Source organism: Pristiophorus japonicus, chromosome 10 (genome assembly GCF_044704955.1).
Source record: "Pristiophorus japonicus isolate sPriJap1 chromosome 10, sPriJap1.hap1, whole genome shotgun sequence".
NCBI lineage: Eukaryota > Metazoa > Chordata > Chondrichthyes > Pristiophoridae > Pristiophorus > Pristiophorus japonicus.
This window is the reverse complement of record NC_091986.1, coordinates 111644969-111663148: the sequence shown is the minus strand read 5'-3', so window position 1 is coordinate 111663148 and position 18180 is coordinate 111644969. Positions and strand designations below refer to the sequence as shown.

General features: G+C 45.8%; 1 protein-coding gene across 1 annotated transcript in view; it reads right to left on the bottom strand.

The window, feature by feature from the left end:
- Positions 1–18180, bottom strand: part of grm5b (glutamate receptor, metabotropic 5b) — a 929621-nt gene that overhangs the window by 179971 nt on the left and 731470 nt on the right. The window contains exon 6 of the mRNA XM_070892001.1: positions 16097–16223. Within this exon, the coding sequence (XP_070748102.1) occupies positions 16097–16223 (127 nt within the window). The remainder of the gene's footprint in view (positions 1–16096; positions 16224–18180) is intronic.

Here is an 18180-nt window from a genome sequence, read left to right as displayed (position 1 = left end):
TAGGGGGAGAGTTTGCTAGTGCTGTTGGGGAGGGTTTAAACTAATATGGCAGGGGGATGGGAATCTATGCAGGTAGACAGAGCGAAGTAAAATGGGGGCAGAAGCAAAAGTTACAAAGGAGATAAGGAAAAGCGGAGGGCAGAGAACTCAAAGGCAAAAATCAAAAAGGGCCACAGTACAACATAATTTTAAAAGGACAAAGAGTGTTAAAAAAAACAAGCCTGAAAGCTCTGTGTCACAATGTGAGGAGCATTCGTAATAAGGTGGATGAATTAACTGCACAGATAGCTGTTAACGGATATAATGTAATTGGGATAACGGAGACATGGCTCCAGGGTGACCAAGGCTGCGAACTCAACATCCAGGGCTATTCAATATTCAGGAAGGATAGATAGGAAGGAAAAGCAGGTGGGGTAGCGTTGCTGGTTAAAGAGGAGGTTAACGCAATAGTAAGGAAGGACATTAGCTTGGATGATGTGGAATGTGCATGGGTAGAGCTGCAGAACACCAAAGGGCAGAAAATGCTAGTAGGAATTGTGTACAGACCACCAAACAGTAGTAGGGAGGTTGGGGATGGCATCAAACAGGAAATTAGGGATGTGTGCAATAAAGGTATAACAGTTGTCATGGGTGACTTTAATCTACATATAGATTGGGCTAAAAAAAACTGGCAGCAATACGGTGGAGGAGGATTTCCTGGAGTGTATAAGGATGGTTTTCTAGACCAATATGTCGAGGAACCAACTGGAGAGCTGGCCATCCTAGATTGGGTGTTGTGTAATGAGAGAGGTGCGTGGAGAGGCCTATAAAAGGCACAGCAGGGAGTCCGGGGCCCAGCGTCGGCGGCAGTCGGGAGCAGAGTCGAGGAGGTGCGTGGAGAGGCCTATAAAAGGCACAGCAGGGAGTCCGGGGCCCAGCGTCGGCGGCAGTCGGGAGCAGCGTCGAGGAGGTGCGTGGAGAGGCCTATAAAAGGCACAGCAGGGAGTCCGGGGCTAGCGTCGGCGGCAGTCGGGAGCAGCGGCGAGGAGGTGCGTGGAGAGGCCTATAAAAGGCACAGCAGGGAGTCCGGGGCCCAGCGTCGGCAGCAGTCGGGAGCAGCGTCGAAGGTGCGTGGAGAGGCCTATAAAAGGCGTGACTTGTGCAGCTACAGGGAGAAGGCAAAAAAGAAGTAGAAAGAAATCAAAAGGTGACGTCACAGCCAAGAGGGTAAGTGATTGGCTGGTGATTGGTGAGTAGTTTTTCTTTTTTCTCTTCTATATCAGTGAGTAACTTTTAACACTGTTGTTGCCAATTTAAGTGTATATAAGGGTTAAGTCATGGCAGAGGAGCTCGGTCGGGTGTTATGCTCCTCCTGTACCATGTGGGAACTCAGGGACACTTCCGGTGTCCCTGACGATTACGTGTGCGGGAAGTGTATCCGCCTCCAGCTCCTGACAGACCGCGTTGCGGAGTTGGAGCTGAGGGTGGTTTCACTCTGGAGCATCCACGATGCTGAGAATGACGTGAGTATCACGTGTAGCGAGTTGGTCGTACCACAGGGAAAGGGTCCACAGACAGATAGGGAATGGAAGACCAACAGGAAGAGCAGTGCAAGGAAGGTAGTGCAGGAGTCCACTGTGGTCATCCCCCTGCAAAACAGATACACTGCTTTGGGTAGTGTACCCGGGGGATGACTCATCAGGGGAGGGCAGCAGCAGCCAAGTTCATGGCACCGTGGCTGGCTCTGCTGCACAGGAGGGCAGGAAAAAGAGTGGGAGAGCAATAGTGATTGGGGATTCAATGGTGAGGGGAATAGATAGGCGTTTCTGCGGCCGCAACCGAGACTCCAGGATGGTATGTTGCCTCCCTGGTGCAAGGGTCAAGGATGTCTCGGAGCGGGTGCAGGACATTCTAAAAAGGGAGGGAGAACAGCCAGTTGTCGTGGTGCACATTGGTACCAACGACATAGGTAAAAAGAGGGATGAGGTCCTACGAAACGAATTTAAGGAGCTAGGAGCTAAATTAAAAAGTAGGACCTCAAAAGTAGTAATCTCGGGATTGCTACCAGTGCCACGTGATAGTCAGAGTAGGAATCGCAGGATAGCGCAGATGAATACGTGGCTTGAGCAGTGGTGCAACAGGGAGGGATTCAAATTCCTGGGGCATTGGAACCGGTTCTGGGGGAGGTGGGACCAGTACAAACCGGACGGTCTGCACCTGGGCAGGACCGGAACCAATGTCCTAGGGGGAGTGTTTGCTAGTGCTGTTGGGGAGGGTTTAAACTGATATGGCAGGGGGATGGGAACCAATGCAGGGAGACAGAGGGAAACAAAAAGGAGGCAAAAGCAAAAGACAGAAAGGAGATGAGGAAAAGTGGAGGGCAGAGAAACCCAAGGCAAAGAACAAAAAGGGCCACTGTACAGCAAAATTCTAAAAGGACAAAGGGTGTTAAAAGAACAAGCCTGAAGGCTTTGTGTCTTAATGCAAGGAGTATCCGCAATAAAGTGGATGAATTAACTGTGCAAATAGATGTTAACAAATATGATGTGATTGGGATTACGGAGACGTGGCTCCAGGATGATCAGGGCTGGGAACTCAACATCCAGGGGTATTCAACATTCAGGAAAGATAGAATAAAAGGAAAAGGAGGTGGGGTAGCATTGCTGGTTAAGGAGCAAATTAAGGCAATAGTTCAGAAGGACATTAGCTTGGATGATGTGGAATCTATATGGGTAGAGCTGCAGAATACCAAAGGACAAAAAACGTTAGTGGGAGTTGTGTACAGACCTCCAAACAGTAGTAGTGATGTTGGGGAGGGCATCAAACATGAAATTAGGGGTGCGTGCAATAAAGGTGCAGCAGTTATAATGGGTGACTTTAATATGCACATAGATTGGGTTAACCAAACTGGAAGCAATACGGTGGAGGAGGATTTCCTGGAGTGCATAAGGGATGGTTTTTTAGACCAATATGTCGAGGAACCAACTAGGGGGGGAGGCCATCTTAGACTGGGTGTTGTGTAATGAGAGAGGATTAATTAGCAATCTCGTTGTGCGAGGCCCCTTGGGGAAGAGTGACCATAATATGGTGGAATTCTGCATTAGGATGGAGAATGAAACAGTTAATTCAGAGACCATGGTCCAGAACTTAAAGAAGGGTAACTTTGAAGGTATGAGGCGTGAATTGGCTAGGATAGATTGGCGAATGATACTGAAGGGGTTGACTGTGGATGGGCAATGGCAGACATTTAGAGACCGCATGGATGAACTACAACAATTGTACATTCCTGTCTGTCGTAAAAATAAAAAAGGGAAGGTGGCTCAACCGTGGCTATCAAGGGAAATCAGGGATAGCATTAAAGCCAAGGAAGTGGCATACAAATTGGCCAGAAATAGCAGAGAACCCAGGGACTGGGAGAAATTTAGAACTCAGCAGAGGAGGACAAAGGGTTTGATTAGGGCAGGGAAAATGGAGTACGAGAAGAAGCTTGCAGGGAACATTAAGACGGATTGCAAAAGTTTCTATAGATATGTAAAGAGAAAAAGGTTAGTAAAGACAAACGTAGGTCCCCTGCAGTCAGAATCAGGGGAAGTCATAACGGGGAACAAAGAAATGGCGGACCAATTGAACAAGTACTTTGGTTTGGTATTCACTGAGGAGGACACAAACAACTTTCCTGATATAAAAGGGGTCGGAGGGTCTAGTAAGGAGGAGGAACTGAGGGAAATCCTTATTAGTCGGGAAATTGTGTTGGGGAAATTGATGGAATTGAAGGCCGATAAATCCCCAGGGCCTGATGGACTGCATCCCAGAGTACTTAAGGAGGTGGCCTTGGAAATAGTGGATGCATTGACAGTCATTTTCCAACATTCCATTGACTCTGGATCAGTTCCTATGGAGTGGAGGGTAGCCAATGTAACCCCACTTTTTAAAAAAGGAGGGAGAGAGAAAACAGGGAATTACAGACCGGTCAGCCTGACATCGGTAGTGGGTAAAATGATGGAATCAATTATTAAGGATGTCATCGCAGTGCATTTGGAAAGAGGTAATATGATAGGTCCAAGTCAGCATGGATTTGTGAAAGGGAAATCATGCTTGACAAATCTTCTGGAATTTTTTGAGGATGTTTCCAGTAGAGTGGACAAGGGAGAACCAGTCGATGTGGTATATTTGGACTTTCAGAAGGCTTTCGACAAGGTCCCACACAAGAGATTAATGTGCAAAGTTAAAGCACATGGGATTGGGGGTAGTGTGCTGACATGGATTGAGAACTGGTTGTCAGACAGGAAGCAAAGAGTAGGAGTAAATGGGGACTTTTCAGAATGGCAGGCAGTGACTAGTGGGGTACTACAAGGTTCTGTGCTGGGGCCCCAGCTGTTTACACTGTACATTAATGATTTAGACGAGGGGATTAAATGTAGTATCTCCAAATTTGCGGATGACACTAAGTTGGGTGGCAGTGTGAGCTGCAAGGAGGATTCTATGAGGCTGCAGAGCGACTTGGATAGGTTAGGTGAGTGGGCAAATGCATGGCAGATGAAGTATAATGTGGATAAATGTGAGGTTATCCACTTTGGTGGTAAAAACAGAGAGACAGACTATTATTTGAATGGTGACAGATTAGGAAAAGGAGAGGTGCAACGAGACCTGGGTGTCATGGTACATCAGTCATTGAAGGTTGGCATGCAGGTACAGCAGGCGGTTAAGAAAGCAAATGGCATGTTGGCCTTCATAGCGAGGGGATTTGAGTACAAGGGCAGGGAGGTGTTGCTACAATTGTACAGGGCCTTGGTGAGGCCACACCTGGAGTATTGTGTACAGTTTTGGTCTCCTAACCTGAGGAAGGACATTCTTGCTATTGAGGGAGTGCAGCGAAGGTTCACCAGACTGATTCCCGGGATGGCGGGACTGACCTATCAAGAAAGACTGGATCAACTGGGCTTGTATTCACTGGAGTTCAGAAGAATGAGAGGGGACCTCATAGAAACATTTAAAATTCTGACGGGGTTAGACAGGTTAGATGCAGGAAGAATGTTCCCAATGTTGGGGAAGTCCAGAACCAGGGGACACAGTCTAAGGATAAGGGGGAAGCCATTTAGGACTGAGATGAGGAGGAATTTCTTCACCCAGAGAGTGGTGAACCTGTGGAATTCTCTACCACAGAAAGTTGTTGAGGCCAATTCACTAAATATATTCAAAAAGGAGTTAGATGAAGTCCTTACTACTAGGGGAATCAAGGGGTATGGTGAGAAAGCAGGAATGGGGTACTGAAGTTGCATGTTCAGCCATGAACTCATTGAATGGCGGTGCAGGCTAGAAGGGCCGAATGGCCTACTCCTGCACCTATTTTCTATGTCTCTATGTTTCTATGATTAATTAGCAATCTGGTTGTGCGAGGCACCTTGGGGAAGAGTGACTATAATATGGTAGAATTCTTCATTAAGATGGAGAGTGACACAGTTAATTCAGAGACTAGGGTCCTGAACTTAAAGAAAGGTAACTTCAATGGCATGAGACATGAATAGGCTAGAATAGACTGATGAATTATATTTAAATGGTTGAAGGTAGATAGGCAATAGCAGACATTTAAAGGACACATGGATGATCTTCAATAATTGTACATCCTTGTCTGGTGTAAAAATAAAACGGCGAATGTGGCTCAACCGTGGTTAACAAGGGAAATTAGTGATAGTGTTAAATCCAAGGAAGAGGCATATAAATTGGCCAGAAAAAGCAGCAAACCTGAGGACTGGGAGAAATTTAGAATTCAGCAGAGGAGGACAAAGGGTTTAATTAGGGGGGGGGGGAAATAGAGTATGAGAATAAGCTTGCAGGGAACATAAAAACTGACTGCAAAAACTTCTGTAGATATGTGAAGAGAAAAAGATTAGTGAAGACAAATGTAGGTCCCTTGCAGTCAGAATCAGGTGAATTTATAATGGGAAACAAAGAAATGGCAGACCAATTGAACAAATACTTTGGTTCTGTCTTCACTAAGGAAGACACAAATAACCTTCCGGATATACTAGGGGACCGAGGGTCTAAGGAGAAGGAGGAACTGAAGGAAATCCTTATTAGTCAGAAAATTGTGTTAGGGAAATTGATGGGACTGAAGGCTGATAAATCCCCAGGCTCTGATAGTCTGCATCTCAGAGTACTTAAGGAAGTGGTCCTAGAAATAGTGGATGCATTGGTGATCATTTTCCAACATTCTATAGACTCTGGATCAGTTCCTATGGATTGGAGGGTAGCTAATGTAACTCCACATTTTAAAAAAAGGAGAGAGAGAGAAAGTAGGGAATTATAGACCGGTTAGCCTGACATCGGTAGTGGTGAAAATGTTGGCATCAATTTATTAAAGATGCAATAGCAGCGGATTTGGAAATCAGTGACAGGATCGGTCCAAGTCAGCATGGATTTATGAAAGGGAAATCATGCTTGACAAATGTTCTAGAATTTTTTGAGGATGTAACTAATAGAGTGGACAAGGGCGAACTAATGAATGTGGTGTATTTGGACTTTCAAAAGGCTTTTGACAAGGTCCCACACAAGAGATTAGTGTGCCAAATCAAAGCACATGGTATTGGGTGTAATGTATTGATGTGCATAGAGAACGGGTTGGCAGACAGGAAGCAAAGAGTAGGAATGAATGGGTCATTTTTAGAATGGCAGACAGTGACTAGTGGGGTTCAGTGCTGGGACCCCAGCTATTTACAATATACATTAATGATTTAGACAAAGGAATTGAATGTAATATCTCCAAGTTTGCAGATGACACTAAGCTCGGTGGCACTGTGAGCTGTGAGGAAGAAGCTAAGAGGCTGCAGGGTGACTTGGACACGTTAGGTGAGTGAGCAAATGCATGGCAGATGCAGTATAATGTAGATAAATATGAGGTTATCTACTTTGGTGGCAAAAACAGGAAGGCAAAATATTATCTGAATGGTGACAGATTAGGAAAAGGGGAGGTGCAATGAGACCTGGGTGTCATGGCACATCAGTCATTGAAAATTGGCATGCAGGTATAGCAGGCGGTGAAGAAGGCAAATGGCATGTTGGCCTTCATAGCGAGAGGATTTGAGTATTGAAGCAGGGAGGTCTTACTGCAGTTGTACAGAGCCTTGGTGAGGCCACACCTTGAATATTGTGTACAGTTTTGGTCTCCTAATCTGAGGAAGGACATTCTTGCTATTGAGGGAGTGCAGCGAAGGTTCACCAGACTGATTCCCAGGATGGCAGGACTGACATATGAAGAAAGACTTGATTGACTAGGCTTATATTCACTGGAATTTGGAAGAATGAGAGGGAATCTCATAGAAACATATAAAATTCTGATGGGATTGTACAGGTTAGATGCAGCAAGAATGTTCCCAATGTTGGAGAAGTCCAGAACCAGGGGTCACAGTCTAAGGATAAGGGGTAAACCATTTAGGACCGAGATGAGGAGAAACTTCTTCACTCAGAGAATTGTGAACCTGTGAAATTCTCTATCACAGAAAGTTGTTGAGGCCAGTTGTTAGATATATTCAAAAGCGAGTTTGATGTGGCCCTTATGGCTAAAGGGATCAAGGTGTATGGAGAGAAAGCAGGAATGGGGTACTGAAGTTGCATGATCAGCCATGATCATATTGAATGTTGGTGCAGGCTCGAAGGGTTGAATGGCCTACTCGTGCATCTATTTTCTATGTTTCTATGTTAACCCATGTATATCTAAATGTTCACATATTGTATCTCAAATCTTAGATTCTGAGTTTTTCCACAATTGACATTCAACTACCTGCACTATAGTTAGGCAGTTTTCCTTTCTTTTCCTTCATGAGCAAAAGGTTGACATTGACTACTCTTCAGTTCAATTTGCATATTTAGGAACATTGAAAAATTGTGGCCAAAGAACCTGCTATCTCCAATTCTTTTTTTTTTTACAGTTTTCTCTGTTGTGTATGAATAAAGAGTCTGCCCAGATACTGTGAGCTCAAAGTAAAATGTGACCTTAATCTTTTATTACAGGTCTCTAGAGTGCCTCTCCAGCCTGTGAGGTCTCCTTAAGTACAGGTGCTCCCAAGGGACTGTGGGATCCGTTGGGACTCCAGGGGATGAGCCTTCTGGTGGTTACACAAGGTATTTACAGGTTTACATATAAAAAAACACTCTCACCCAAAGTCAATAGTGTAACTATTTACAAGGTGAGTCGATCTGGGGCCTTTCTTTCCTTGGTTGATCGTCTCGGTGTAAATGTTGGTTTGGTGAGTCGTTTGTTGGGCCCTCGCTGGGCTGCTGTGCAGCTGGCCTTGCTGGGCTGCCTGGTGTGGTGAGTCCTGCTGGGCTGCTGCAGGTGATGGGTTCTGCTTCGTGGCCAACCGTGGTGTCGGTTGCCACTGGTGTGTATGTTTGGGGATCAAAAAAGTTAGGGTCTAATGTGGGTTGCTCCGGATCGTCCGCGAATCTGAGTTTGGTTTTGTCCAAGTGTTTCCTGTTGATGATTCCATTTGAAAGTTTGACCCGAAACACCCTACTCCCCTCTTTGGCCACAACAGTGCTGGGAAGCTACTTGGGACCTTGTCCATAGTTCAACACAAATACAGGATGATTAATTTCAATTTCGCGTGACATAGAAGCCACCTGCTCTCTACCTGTTCGTGGACTAACAAGAGCCTTGCCTTCAGTGCCCTTTTCATGAGCAGTTCAGCGGGTGGAATCCCAGTGAGCGAGTGGGGTCTCGTGTCGTAACTAAGCAGGACTCAGGACAGGCGTGTCTGCAGTGAGCCTTCGGTTACCCTCTTCAAGCTCTGCTTGATAGTTTGCACTGCACTCTCTGCCTGACCATTGGATGCTGGTTTGAACGGGGCAGATGTAACACGTTTGATCCCATTGCGGTACATGAACTCTTTGAACACAGCACTGGTGAAACACGGCCCGTTGTCGCTCACAAAGACATCAGGCAGGCCGTGCGTGGCAAACATGGCCCTCAGGCTTTCAGTGGTGGCAGCGGAAGTGCTTGCCGACATTACATAAGAATTAGGAACAGGAGTAGGCCATCTAGCCCCTCGAGCCTGCTCCGCCATTCAATAAGATCATGGCTGATCTGGCTGATCTGGCCGTGGACTCAGCTCCACTTACCCGCCCACTCCCCGTAACCCTTAATTCCCTTATTGGTTAAAAATCTATCTATCTGTGAGATATCTCATATTCAATCCATTTGGAATACGCATCTACAACTACTAGGAACATTTTACTCAAAAACGGGCCTGCATAGTTGACATGGACTCTGGACCACGGTTTGGAGGGCCAAGACCATAAACTTAGTGGCGCCTTCCTGGGTGCATTGCTTAACTGTGAACATGTGTTACATTTGTGCATGCAGAACTCTAAGGCCGCATCGATACCGGGCCACTGCACGTGGGATCTGGCTATCGCTTTCATCATTACAATGCCTGGGTGAGTACTGTGATCACTGATGAAAGTGTCCTGGCCCTTTTTGGGTACCACTACCCGAGTGGCCCACAGAAGACAGTCTGCCTGTATGGACATTTCATCTTTGTGCCACTCGTACGGCTTTATCTCTTCCTACATTTCTAATGGGACACTGGACCAGCTCCCATGAAACACACAATTTTTTACTAGGGACAGTAAGGGGTCCTGGCTCCTCCAGGTTCTAATCTGTTGGGCGGTAACGGGTGATTGCTCACTCTCGAATGCTTCCATTACCATAACTAAATCTGCAGGCTGTGCCATTTCCACCCTCGTGGTGGGCAATGGCAGCCTACTGAGAGCATCGGCACAGTTTTCTGTGCCTGGCTTGTGGCAGATGGCGTAGTTGTATGCAGACAACATGAGCGCCCATCTCTGGATGCGGGCCGATGCATTCGTATTTATCCCCTTACTTTCAGAAAAGAGGGTTATCAGTGGTTATGGTCAGTTTCCAATTCAAATTTGAGCCCAAACAGATATTGATGCATTTTCTTTACCTCATAAACAGATGCTAACACTTCTTTTTCAATCATGCTGTAGGCCCTCTCAGCCTTAGACAGACTTTTGGATGCATAAGCAACTAATTGCAATTTCCCAGATTCATTAGCTTGTTGGAATACACACCCGACAACGTATGATGATGCATCACATGATAGTACCAAACGCTTACATGAATCATACAACACAAGCAATTTGTTTGAGCATAATAGTTTTCTAGCTTTTACAAAGGCATTTTCTTGGCTTTTACCCCATACCCATTCGTCTCCTTTACGCACTAAGGCGTGCAGTGGTTCTAACAGTGTACTGAGACCTGGTAAGAAGTTACCAAATTAGTTCAGGAATCCTAGAAATGACCGCAGCTCCGTCACATTCTGTGGCCTCGGTGCGTTCCCGATTGCCTCCGTCTTCGAATCGGTGGGCCTGATGCCATCTGCCTCGATTCTTCTCCTCAGGAACTCCACTTCAGGCGGCAGGAAAATGCACTTTGAGCGTTTTTACCTGAGCCACACGCGGTTGAGTCAACTAAGAAGCTCCTCCAGGTTCTGCAGATGCTCGACTGTGTCCCGACCTGTAATTAAGATGTCGTCCTGGAAGACCACGGTGCGCGGGACCGACTTCAATTAAGCTTTCCATGTTTCTCTGGAGTATTGCCGCGGCTGATTTAATCCCAAACAGGCATCTGTTATAAATGTGCATGTTGATGCAGGTGAGGCCCTTCGATGATTCCTCCAGCTCCTGCAGCATGTAGGACGAGGTCAAGTCCAGCTTCGTGAACGTCTTTCCTCCCGCCAGCGTCGCTAAAAGGTCATCTGCCTTTGGTAGTGGGAATTGATCCTGCAGAGAGAAACGATTGATATTTACTTTGTAATCACCACGGATTCTGATAGTGTCGTTTTTTTTGAGGATTGAAACAATCGGACTGGCACACTCGTTGAATTCGATCGGCAAAATGATGCCCACTCATTGCAGCCGGTCCAGCTCGATCTCCATCCTCTCTCTCATCATGTACGTTACTGCTCTCACCTTGTGATGGATGGGTCGCGCCCCCGGAATTAGGTGGATCTGCACTTTTGCTCCTTGGAACTTCCCGATGCCTGGTTCGGACAGCGAGGGGAACTTGTTTAATACCTGGGCACACGAAGTGTCGTCAATTGACGAGAGTGCTCGGACGTCATCCCAGTTCCAGCCTATCTTACCCAGCCAACTCCTGCCGAGCAGCGTGGGACCATCGCCCGGTACCAGCCAGAGTGGTAGTTTGTGCACCACTCCATCGTAGGAGACCTTTACAGTAGCACTGCCGATTACGGGAATCAGTTCCTTTGTGAAAGTTCTCATTTTAGTGCGAATGGGAGTCAGGACTGGCCTCGAGGCCTTGCTGCACCATAATTTATCAAAAGTCTTTTTGCTCATAGTGGACTGGCTCGCGCCCGTGTCCAGCTCTATTGACACCGGGAGTCCATTTAATTCAACCTTCAGCATTATCGGGGGACACTTTTTGGTAAATGTGTGCATCCCATATACCTCTGCCTCCTCGGTCTGAGGCTCTGGTTCATCGTGATTCGCCGTGGATCTGTCCTCCTCTGCAACATGGTAGTTTTCAGGATTAGCATTGTTTGCAGCCTGCCTGCACATATGTTGGAGGTGTCCCATTGTTCCACAGCCCTTGCAAATGTATCCTTTGAAGAGGCATGAATCGAAACGATGATCACCCCCGCAGCGCCAATACGGTGCTAATGGCCTTGCATTCATCACCCTTGATGGTGGATTCTGAGACATCTGCGGAGGTGCAGCTGAAGGCATGTGAGGCCTGCCCTGTTCGTTGCAATTTGAAAACAACATTACTTTGTTCACAGTACTTGTAGCAGCATTCGTTTGCTGAGAGATTTGCTTGGTATTGTCACTGGTGGCAATGAACGCCTGGGCTATCGCTATGGTTTTACTCAAGGTTGGGGTCTCGACAGTCAAAAGTTTGCAAAGTATCACTTCATGGCCAATGCCAAGTACAAAGAAATCCATGAGCATGTGCTCCAAATGTCCTTCAAATTCGCAATGTCCTGCAAGGCGTCTTAGCTCGATGACATAGCTTGCCACTTCCTGGCTTTCAGACCTTTTGGATGTGTAGAACCATACCTCGCCATCAGAACACTTTTCTTCGGGTTCAGATGCTCCCTGACCAGTGTGCACAAATCATCATATGATTTCACTGTGGGTTTCGCTGGAGCAAGCAGATTTTTCATGAGGCCATACGTTAGTGCCCCGCAAACGGTGAGGAGAATCGCCCTTCATTTGGCAGTGTTCGCTTCTCCTTCCAGCTTGTTGGCCACGAAGTATTGGTCGAGTCGCTCCACTAGGTTTCCCAATGATCTCCCTCCGAAAATTTCTCCAGGATGCTCACTGTTCTCTGCATCCTTGGGTTCGTTATCTGTATCTCGTCACCAGTTGTTGTGTATGAATAAAGCGTCTGACCAGAAACTGTGACTCAAAGTAAAGTGTGACCTTAGTCTTTTATTACAGGTCTCCAGAGTGCCTCTCCAACCTTTGAGGTCTCCTTAAGTACAGGTTCTCCCAAGGGATTGTGGGATCCCTTGGGACTCCAGGGGATGAGCCCTCTGGTGGTTTGTAAAATCCAATACAAAGTCATTATTTTGGCCCAAATTTGCCCTGGAGTTGCTCTGTTTTTTTTTGAGCAACTTGATTCTTCTGGAGTATCTTAAAAATCCCCATTCTGCACATTTAATTTGCGCCAGTGTAAGTGAGTTAGTTAGGATTTTTTTTTAGTTTAGTTTTTTTTTCAAAAAGGGTGTTATACCTACACCTGTTTTGGCCAATTAAGCCAGTTTGGACAGCTAATAGTTGCTCCAAACTAACTTAGGCCAGTGTATGTGGCCACACACAGAAAACCCTTGTGCAGAGTTAAAAAGTCAGCTCAGGTAGCCAGAGATGGGGTGGGGGGGGGGGGGAGGCGGCGGTGGGGTGGGGCGCGGGGGGAGTGCGGGGGGTGACGGGGAAGGGAAGTGGAGAAGACCTTGCAAAACACTAAACACCTTCATAACAACTAATACAGATCTTATACTGTAACTTTTGCATAACTTACACATTCCACTATATAAAGCTTCATAAAATATGCACTTTTTAATAGCATTTATATCAGAAGACAAAGAGTTTCATAAAACCATTTCTCAAATATTTTGCAAGCAGGGCTATATTAATGCAAGTTGTTATCTTGTGTCATCACACCATCATGAGGTAGTGATCGTGGGTGCTGCAATGATAGGAGTAATACAACTGGCTTTGTTGTCATCAGGTTAGGGAATGGAAGATCAACCGGGGTTCCAGCTCCTGGTCGCTATCCATTGAGCCTGCTGGAACTGTTCTAAGTGTAGAGGTCAGGTGAAAAGTGGAACAGGCTGTGATGTCCCTCGTGGTCACATAGCCTGCCTTTCTCCAATTATCAAGGCTCGGGCTTACACATGAATTAACGATGGTCACTTGTGCAAGGTACCTGAGGGTACCCATGCAGTTACTCCCCAATAAGGTACCTGTGGGTGCTGATGGAATGTTCCCAACAGGGTATCTACGGGCATCCATGCAGTTGTTCACTAAGAATTGGTGGGATTTAAAAAAAATTGACCTAAGTCATGATTACTAACAAAACAAAAGCCACGACCAGATGTTTGTTGGTACTGAGAGACCAAACCTAAGAAAAGTTTTCTCTCGTCATTCTCACCTCTTAACAGCCAGTTGCATTGTGCCATTGATAGAAACTTTTTCTAAATCATTTAAAGAAACTTTCCTCCTCCCCTCCCCAATCAAAAGTCTCCCCGCACCAACCTGTTTCTTGTAGCCTTCAGCGGGGAAGGCGGCAGCTGGCTTGTGCGGCAGGCCACTCGGCCCGGGATAGGGGTGGGACACGTTGGGTCCCATGCTGCAGGCATGCATCATCACAATCATGGGAGGAGCTACTGCACATGCGCGAACGCTCTACCGCGCAAGCGGACAACTGCCGGCACGCTTTTAGGCACAGGGCCCTAGTTCCGCCCCCCCCAATGGACTTGCCATGCCACGCCAAGCCCCGGGAGAGTTGGAAGAGAGGCCAGAATACGGGGATATATTTTTGGCGCCGTTTTGAGTGCAGGAAGTCAGCGCACCCCATGTAAGTGTGCCGAAAAAACCGGAGGGCCAAATTTGGGCCCTTAATATGGTCATTATACCTTCAAATTCCACAATTGGACTCCCGCCTCCATCCCTGATACTTTATCACGCAAGGTGATATTTAGCACCAGAACTACAATTGTGACATCTATAAGAAACAGCTACATGAGAGGGAGGGGAGAGCTCTTCTATTGTGAAACAAGTCAGGAGAATATATTTATCAAATTATTAAAAAGACACCTTAGGCCAACAAAGTCAAAAGACAAGATATAAAAATGTTACATTTTCTGAGATAATGAACATGCATGATAGTGTCTGCGAATAACAAGATATATATAAATTTATGACAGTCACTGTCAATGTGCACACATGAATCCCTTCCCACAGAGCAGGTGAACGGTCCCTCCCCAGTGTGAACTCGCTGGTGTTTCAGCAGGTTGGATGACTGAGTGAATCCCTTCCCACACACAGAGTAGGTGAATGGCTTCTCCCCAGTGTGAACTCGCTGGTGTGTCAGCAGGTTGGATGAATGAGCGAATCCCTTCCCACACACTGAGCAGGTGAACGGTCTTTCCCAGTGTGAACTCACTGGTGTTTAAGCAAGGAACAATACTGAGTGTGGGAAGGGATTCACTCAATCACCCATCCTGCTGAGACACCAATGAGTTCATAAGTGATTGCAGGGTTTGGATTCTGCTGTTATGGCTGCTGTTATTCACATCCTTCTGAACTGTTTGTTTCTGCTGATGTTAATAACCCTTCAACTCGGCTGGAGTTTAGTATTTTGATATTTCAAACAACAGTGTGTCGATATTTGATGTCTCCAAGATAAGAGACTAATTGATGTCCTGTTTCTGAGTGCTCCATTTTTCATCGGGGCGGAGGAGCAGTGAGAGATCAGGGCCCAGGAGCATCGTGATCGGGGCCCAGGAGAGGCGAGGGCCCAGGGACAGCACGGGCCAGCCCACACTGCGATCTATGGATAGTAGGAGCATGCGTGCACACTAGGTCTGTGCAGCAGAGCTTGGTCTCCAGTCTTCTTGGTTAACTCTTGCCACTGGATCAAGACCTAGATCTGTCAAGCCCGTGTGGTGGCTGGTGTGCAACGGCCACCCCACGTTAAAAGAATCCATGCACAGGCATCTTCCACCTTCAGTATGTATTTCGGGACCTAGAATGTCAGGTCCTTCATTGAAACACCTGTGAACTCATCCCTTTTTGGTGTGGAAGCAGGTCATCCTCGATACAAGGGACTGCCTAATACTATTGCACACATGAATAATAGTCACATGGGCGAGGTATGTGAGGGTAGCCCAGGTCCCCATGGATCCATTTCCCAACGAGAGGAACCAAAGCCGTGAGGGGCGAAGGGGTGAGGAGAAAAAATGAAACATCAAAATAATAAAATAACATTTTATATTTATAAAGATGAATAAGAATAGATATAATAGTGAAAAAAGTTTATTTTCTAGACTCCCCCATCAACTGCCTCTCATCAGCACTTTTTACACATCCCTCTCTTGGAGTGTGTTTGCTGCAATTAGTGACCTTGTGTATTCTTTTTCCTCTGAGATGGATTTATTTTTTATTAAATGTGACTGCTTAAATTATTTTCTATAAGCAGTTGTTTCAGCACAATTCACATACTTGTTTTTCACTCTCAGTCTTTAATTTAATGGTGTTGCACCAAACAATTCATATGCAGATTTCTTTTTGAGACATTACATGTTGAAGTCATCCATCATTTGGAGATTAACAATTTACACATAATCATGAATTCAGACAAAATAATCAGCCATGGAGCTCAGGTCAGGTCCGACCTGATACATTTTAATATGTGGATATAATTTTAGAATATGTTTAAGTTGAGTTGATTTTTAAAGAGTTGATTTGTATTACTTTATTACTGTACCAAAGCTACTCAAAATGTGTGATATCCAAGACAGTTTCAGATTTGGCCACAAGTTATTGAGGTAGCAACAGTTCCAGCTCCTACCTGTGAGATCATCAGTTGGCCAAGAGCCTTGGGGACAAGCCTGGCAGGTGTATTCATCAAACACAAACTCATTTTCCTTACATGGGGTACAGGTCCAGCAGCAGCTCACCTCTCCTTTCCGGATCACCTGTTCAGATTGATTGGTGACACATAAAAATGTTAAAAGATAATTATGATTAGTTCAAACTGTTCTGTTAACTAAATGTTTTCATTGAATTCCAGTGAATTAACAATATGATTTGTTATCTATTCAGAAACTGTCATTTGCACTGCCACAAGTATAATTTATGTGCAATTTCAGTGGTCAGACAGTAAGTTGTGCTACATACAATAAAATAAGACTTTTACGGGATTTTCTGCAGTGTCACACATCACCAAATCAGTTGCCCAATCGCAGAATGAGTAAATCATAATAGAGTACGAACTCAGAAATTTCAAACTAAACTAATTGCAGTACCACCATACCACCTGAGACTATTGAGCCAGGACAACAACAAAGAACATCATTGTTATTAGATATTGTGGTTTTACCTGTCTAAGGTATCTATAGAATATACATAAGCAGAAAAAAACTCTGTTAGTGTATTATTGTACGTGAATTTGAAAAAAAGATTTCATGTTTTATTACTGTTCTTGTTATTACCAGAGGGGAAGGTAATGATGTATAGTTGTATTTGTTGACAGTAGACTCCTGGAAAATGATGTCCATAATCTTTACCTTGGAGTCGGGTTGCGTGCATGCGGGCCACACAGGGATTGGGGAACCCGAAGTTGTGAACAGCGCATTGTACAGTGTGAGTTTTACTTAATGGTCCCAATTAAAAGAGTCATGCACGTTTCCCGGCCCAATTAAATGGAGCGGATCTGATGATGTCATTGATGACTAGTTTCCAGTGTGGATAATTAAAGCAGCCTGGCACACATCTTATTTGAAGGATGATGTAGGAGTGAATAAGTTGGTTTCCAGAGGTCTCAATAACGTGATAAAACTAACAAAACTGTGGGTCATGGAGACAAGACAGAGGACCGCACCAAGATTCAACGATGCCTCTCTCAAAGTTGTGGTGCAGGCAGTAAGAGCATGCAGGGAGGTCCTCTTCCCTGGGGATGGACAAAAACAACCACCCAAAGACACAAAAAGGGCCTGGTTGGAGATCGCAGAAGTGGTCAGTAGCGGGGATGCCATCAGGAGGACATGGATCCAGTACTGGAAAAGATTCAATGACCTCATGAAGTCAGGAAAGGTGAGTGCAGTATCACACTCACTTACATCCTGATGTGTCTGTCACTCCAACCCCAAGACTAGTCCTGCACATCATTCCTCACACCAACTTAACTTGCAGCTGCACCCATCCCTCCCTGTCTCTGCACCTACTCACATTCCTATCTGACTAACCACCACTGACACTCTCCCTCATCATAATGCAATCATAGCACGTAACACCACAGAAGGAGGCCATTTGGCAATGGCACGCCACTCCTTCATCGTCACCCTCTACAGATGTAGCCTATCTATTCCTTACACTCATTCCATCACTCTCACTCAAAGTTCTCTTCTTTCCCTCCTTGCAGGAGAAGAGAGCTCACAATAACAGGGAGAGGCAGAGAACCAGCAGTGACTCTCCAGTCTTCAGTCAATTTACACCAGCAGAGGAGGAAGCCCTGGAAATCGCTGGAGTTGCAGAGTTGCTGGCTATGGGAGATGAAGAGAGGGATCATCCCACCAACAGAATTACATTTCATACAGCCACATGGCATACAGCAGTCACTCATATGGTGACTGATATCAGCAGCCAGTGAAATGTCACCATGTACGTAATGGTAACGTTACCCATTCTTATTTTAATACTTCTAATTCATCTCTTTACTTTCCCACAGGTCCATCAAGTGCCCCCACCCCTCACCCACTGTCCAGCTGGAGGAGGAAGACAACTCCTCAGAGGAAGCTCCAGCCTCTGAGGGTGCAGCATCAGCGCAGATACACATACCTCAGTGGGTCCAGTGCGAGTTGTCACTTGGTCTCTCTCACATCACACGTGAGCAAGAACAGATGGTGTTTACAGGAACAGCAGTGGAGACTCCTC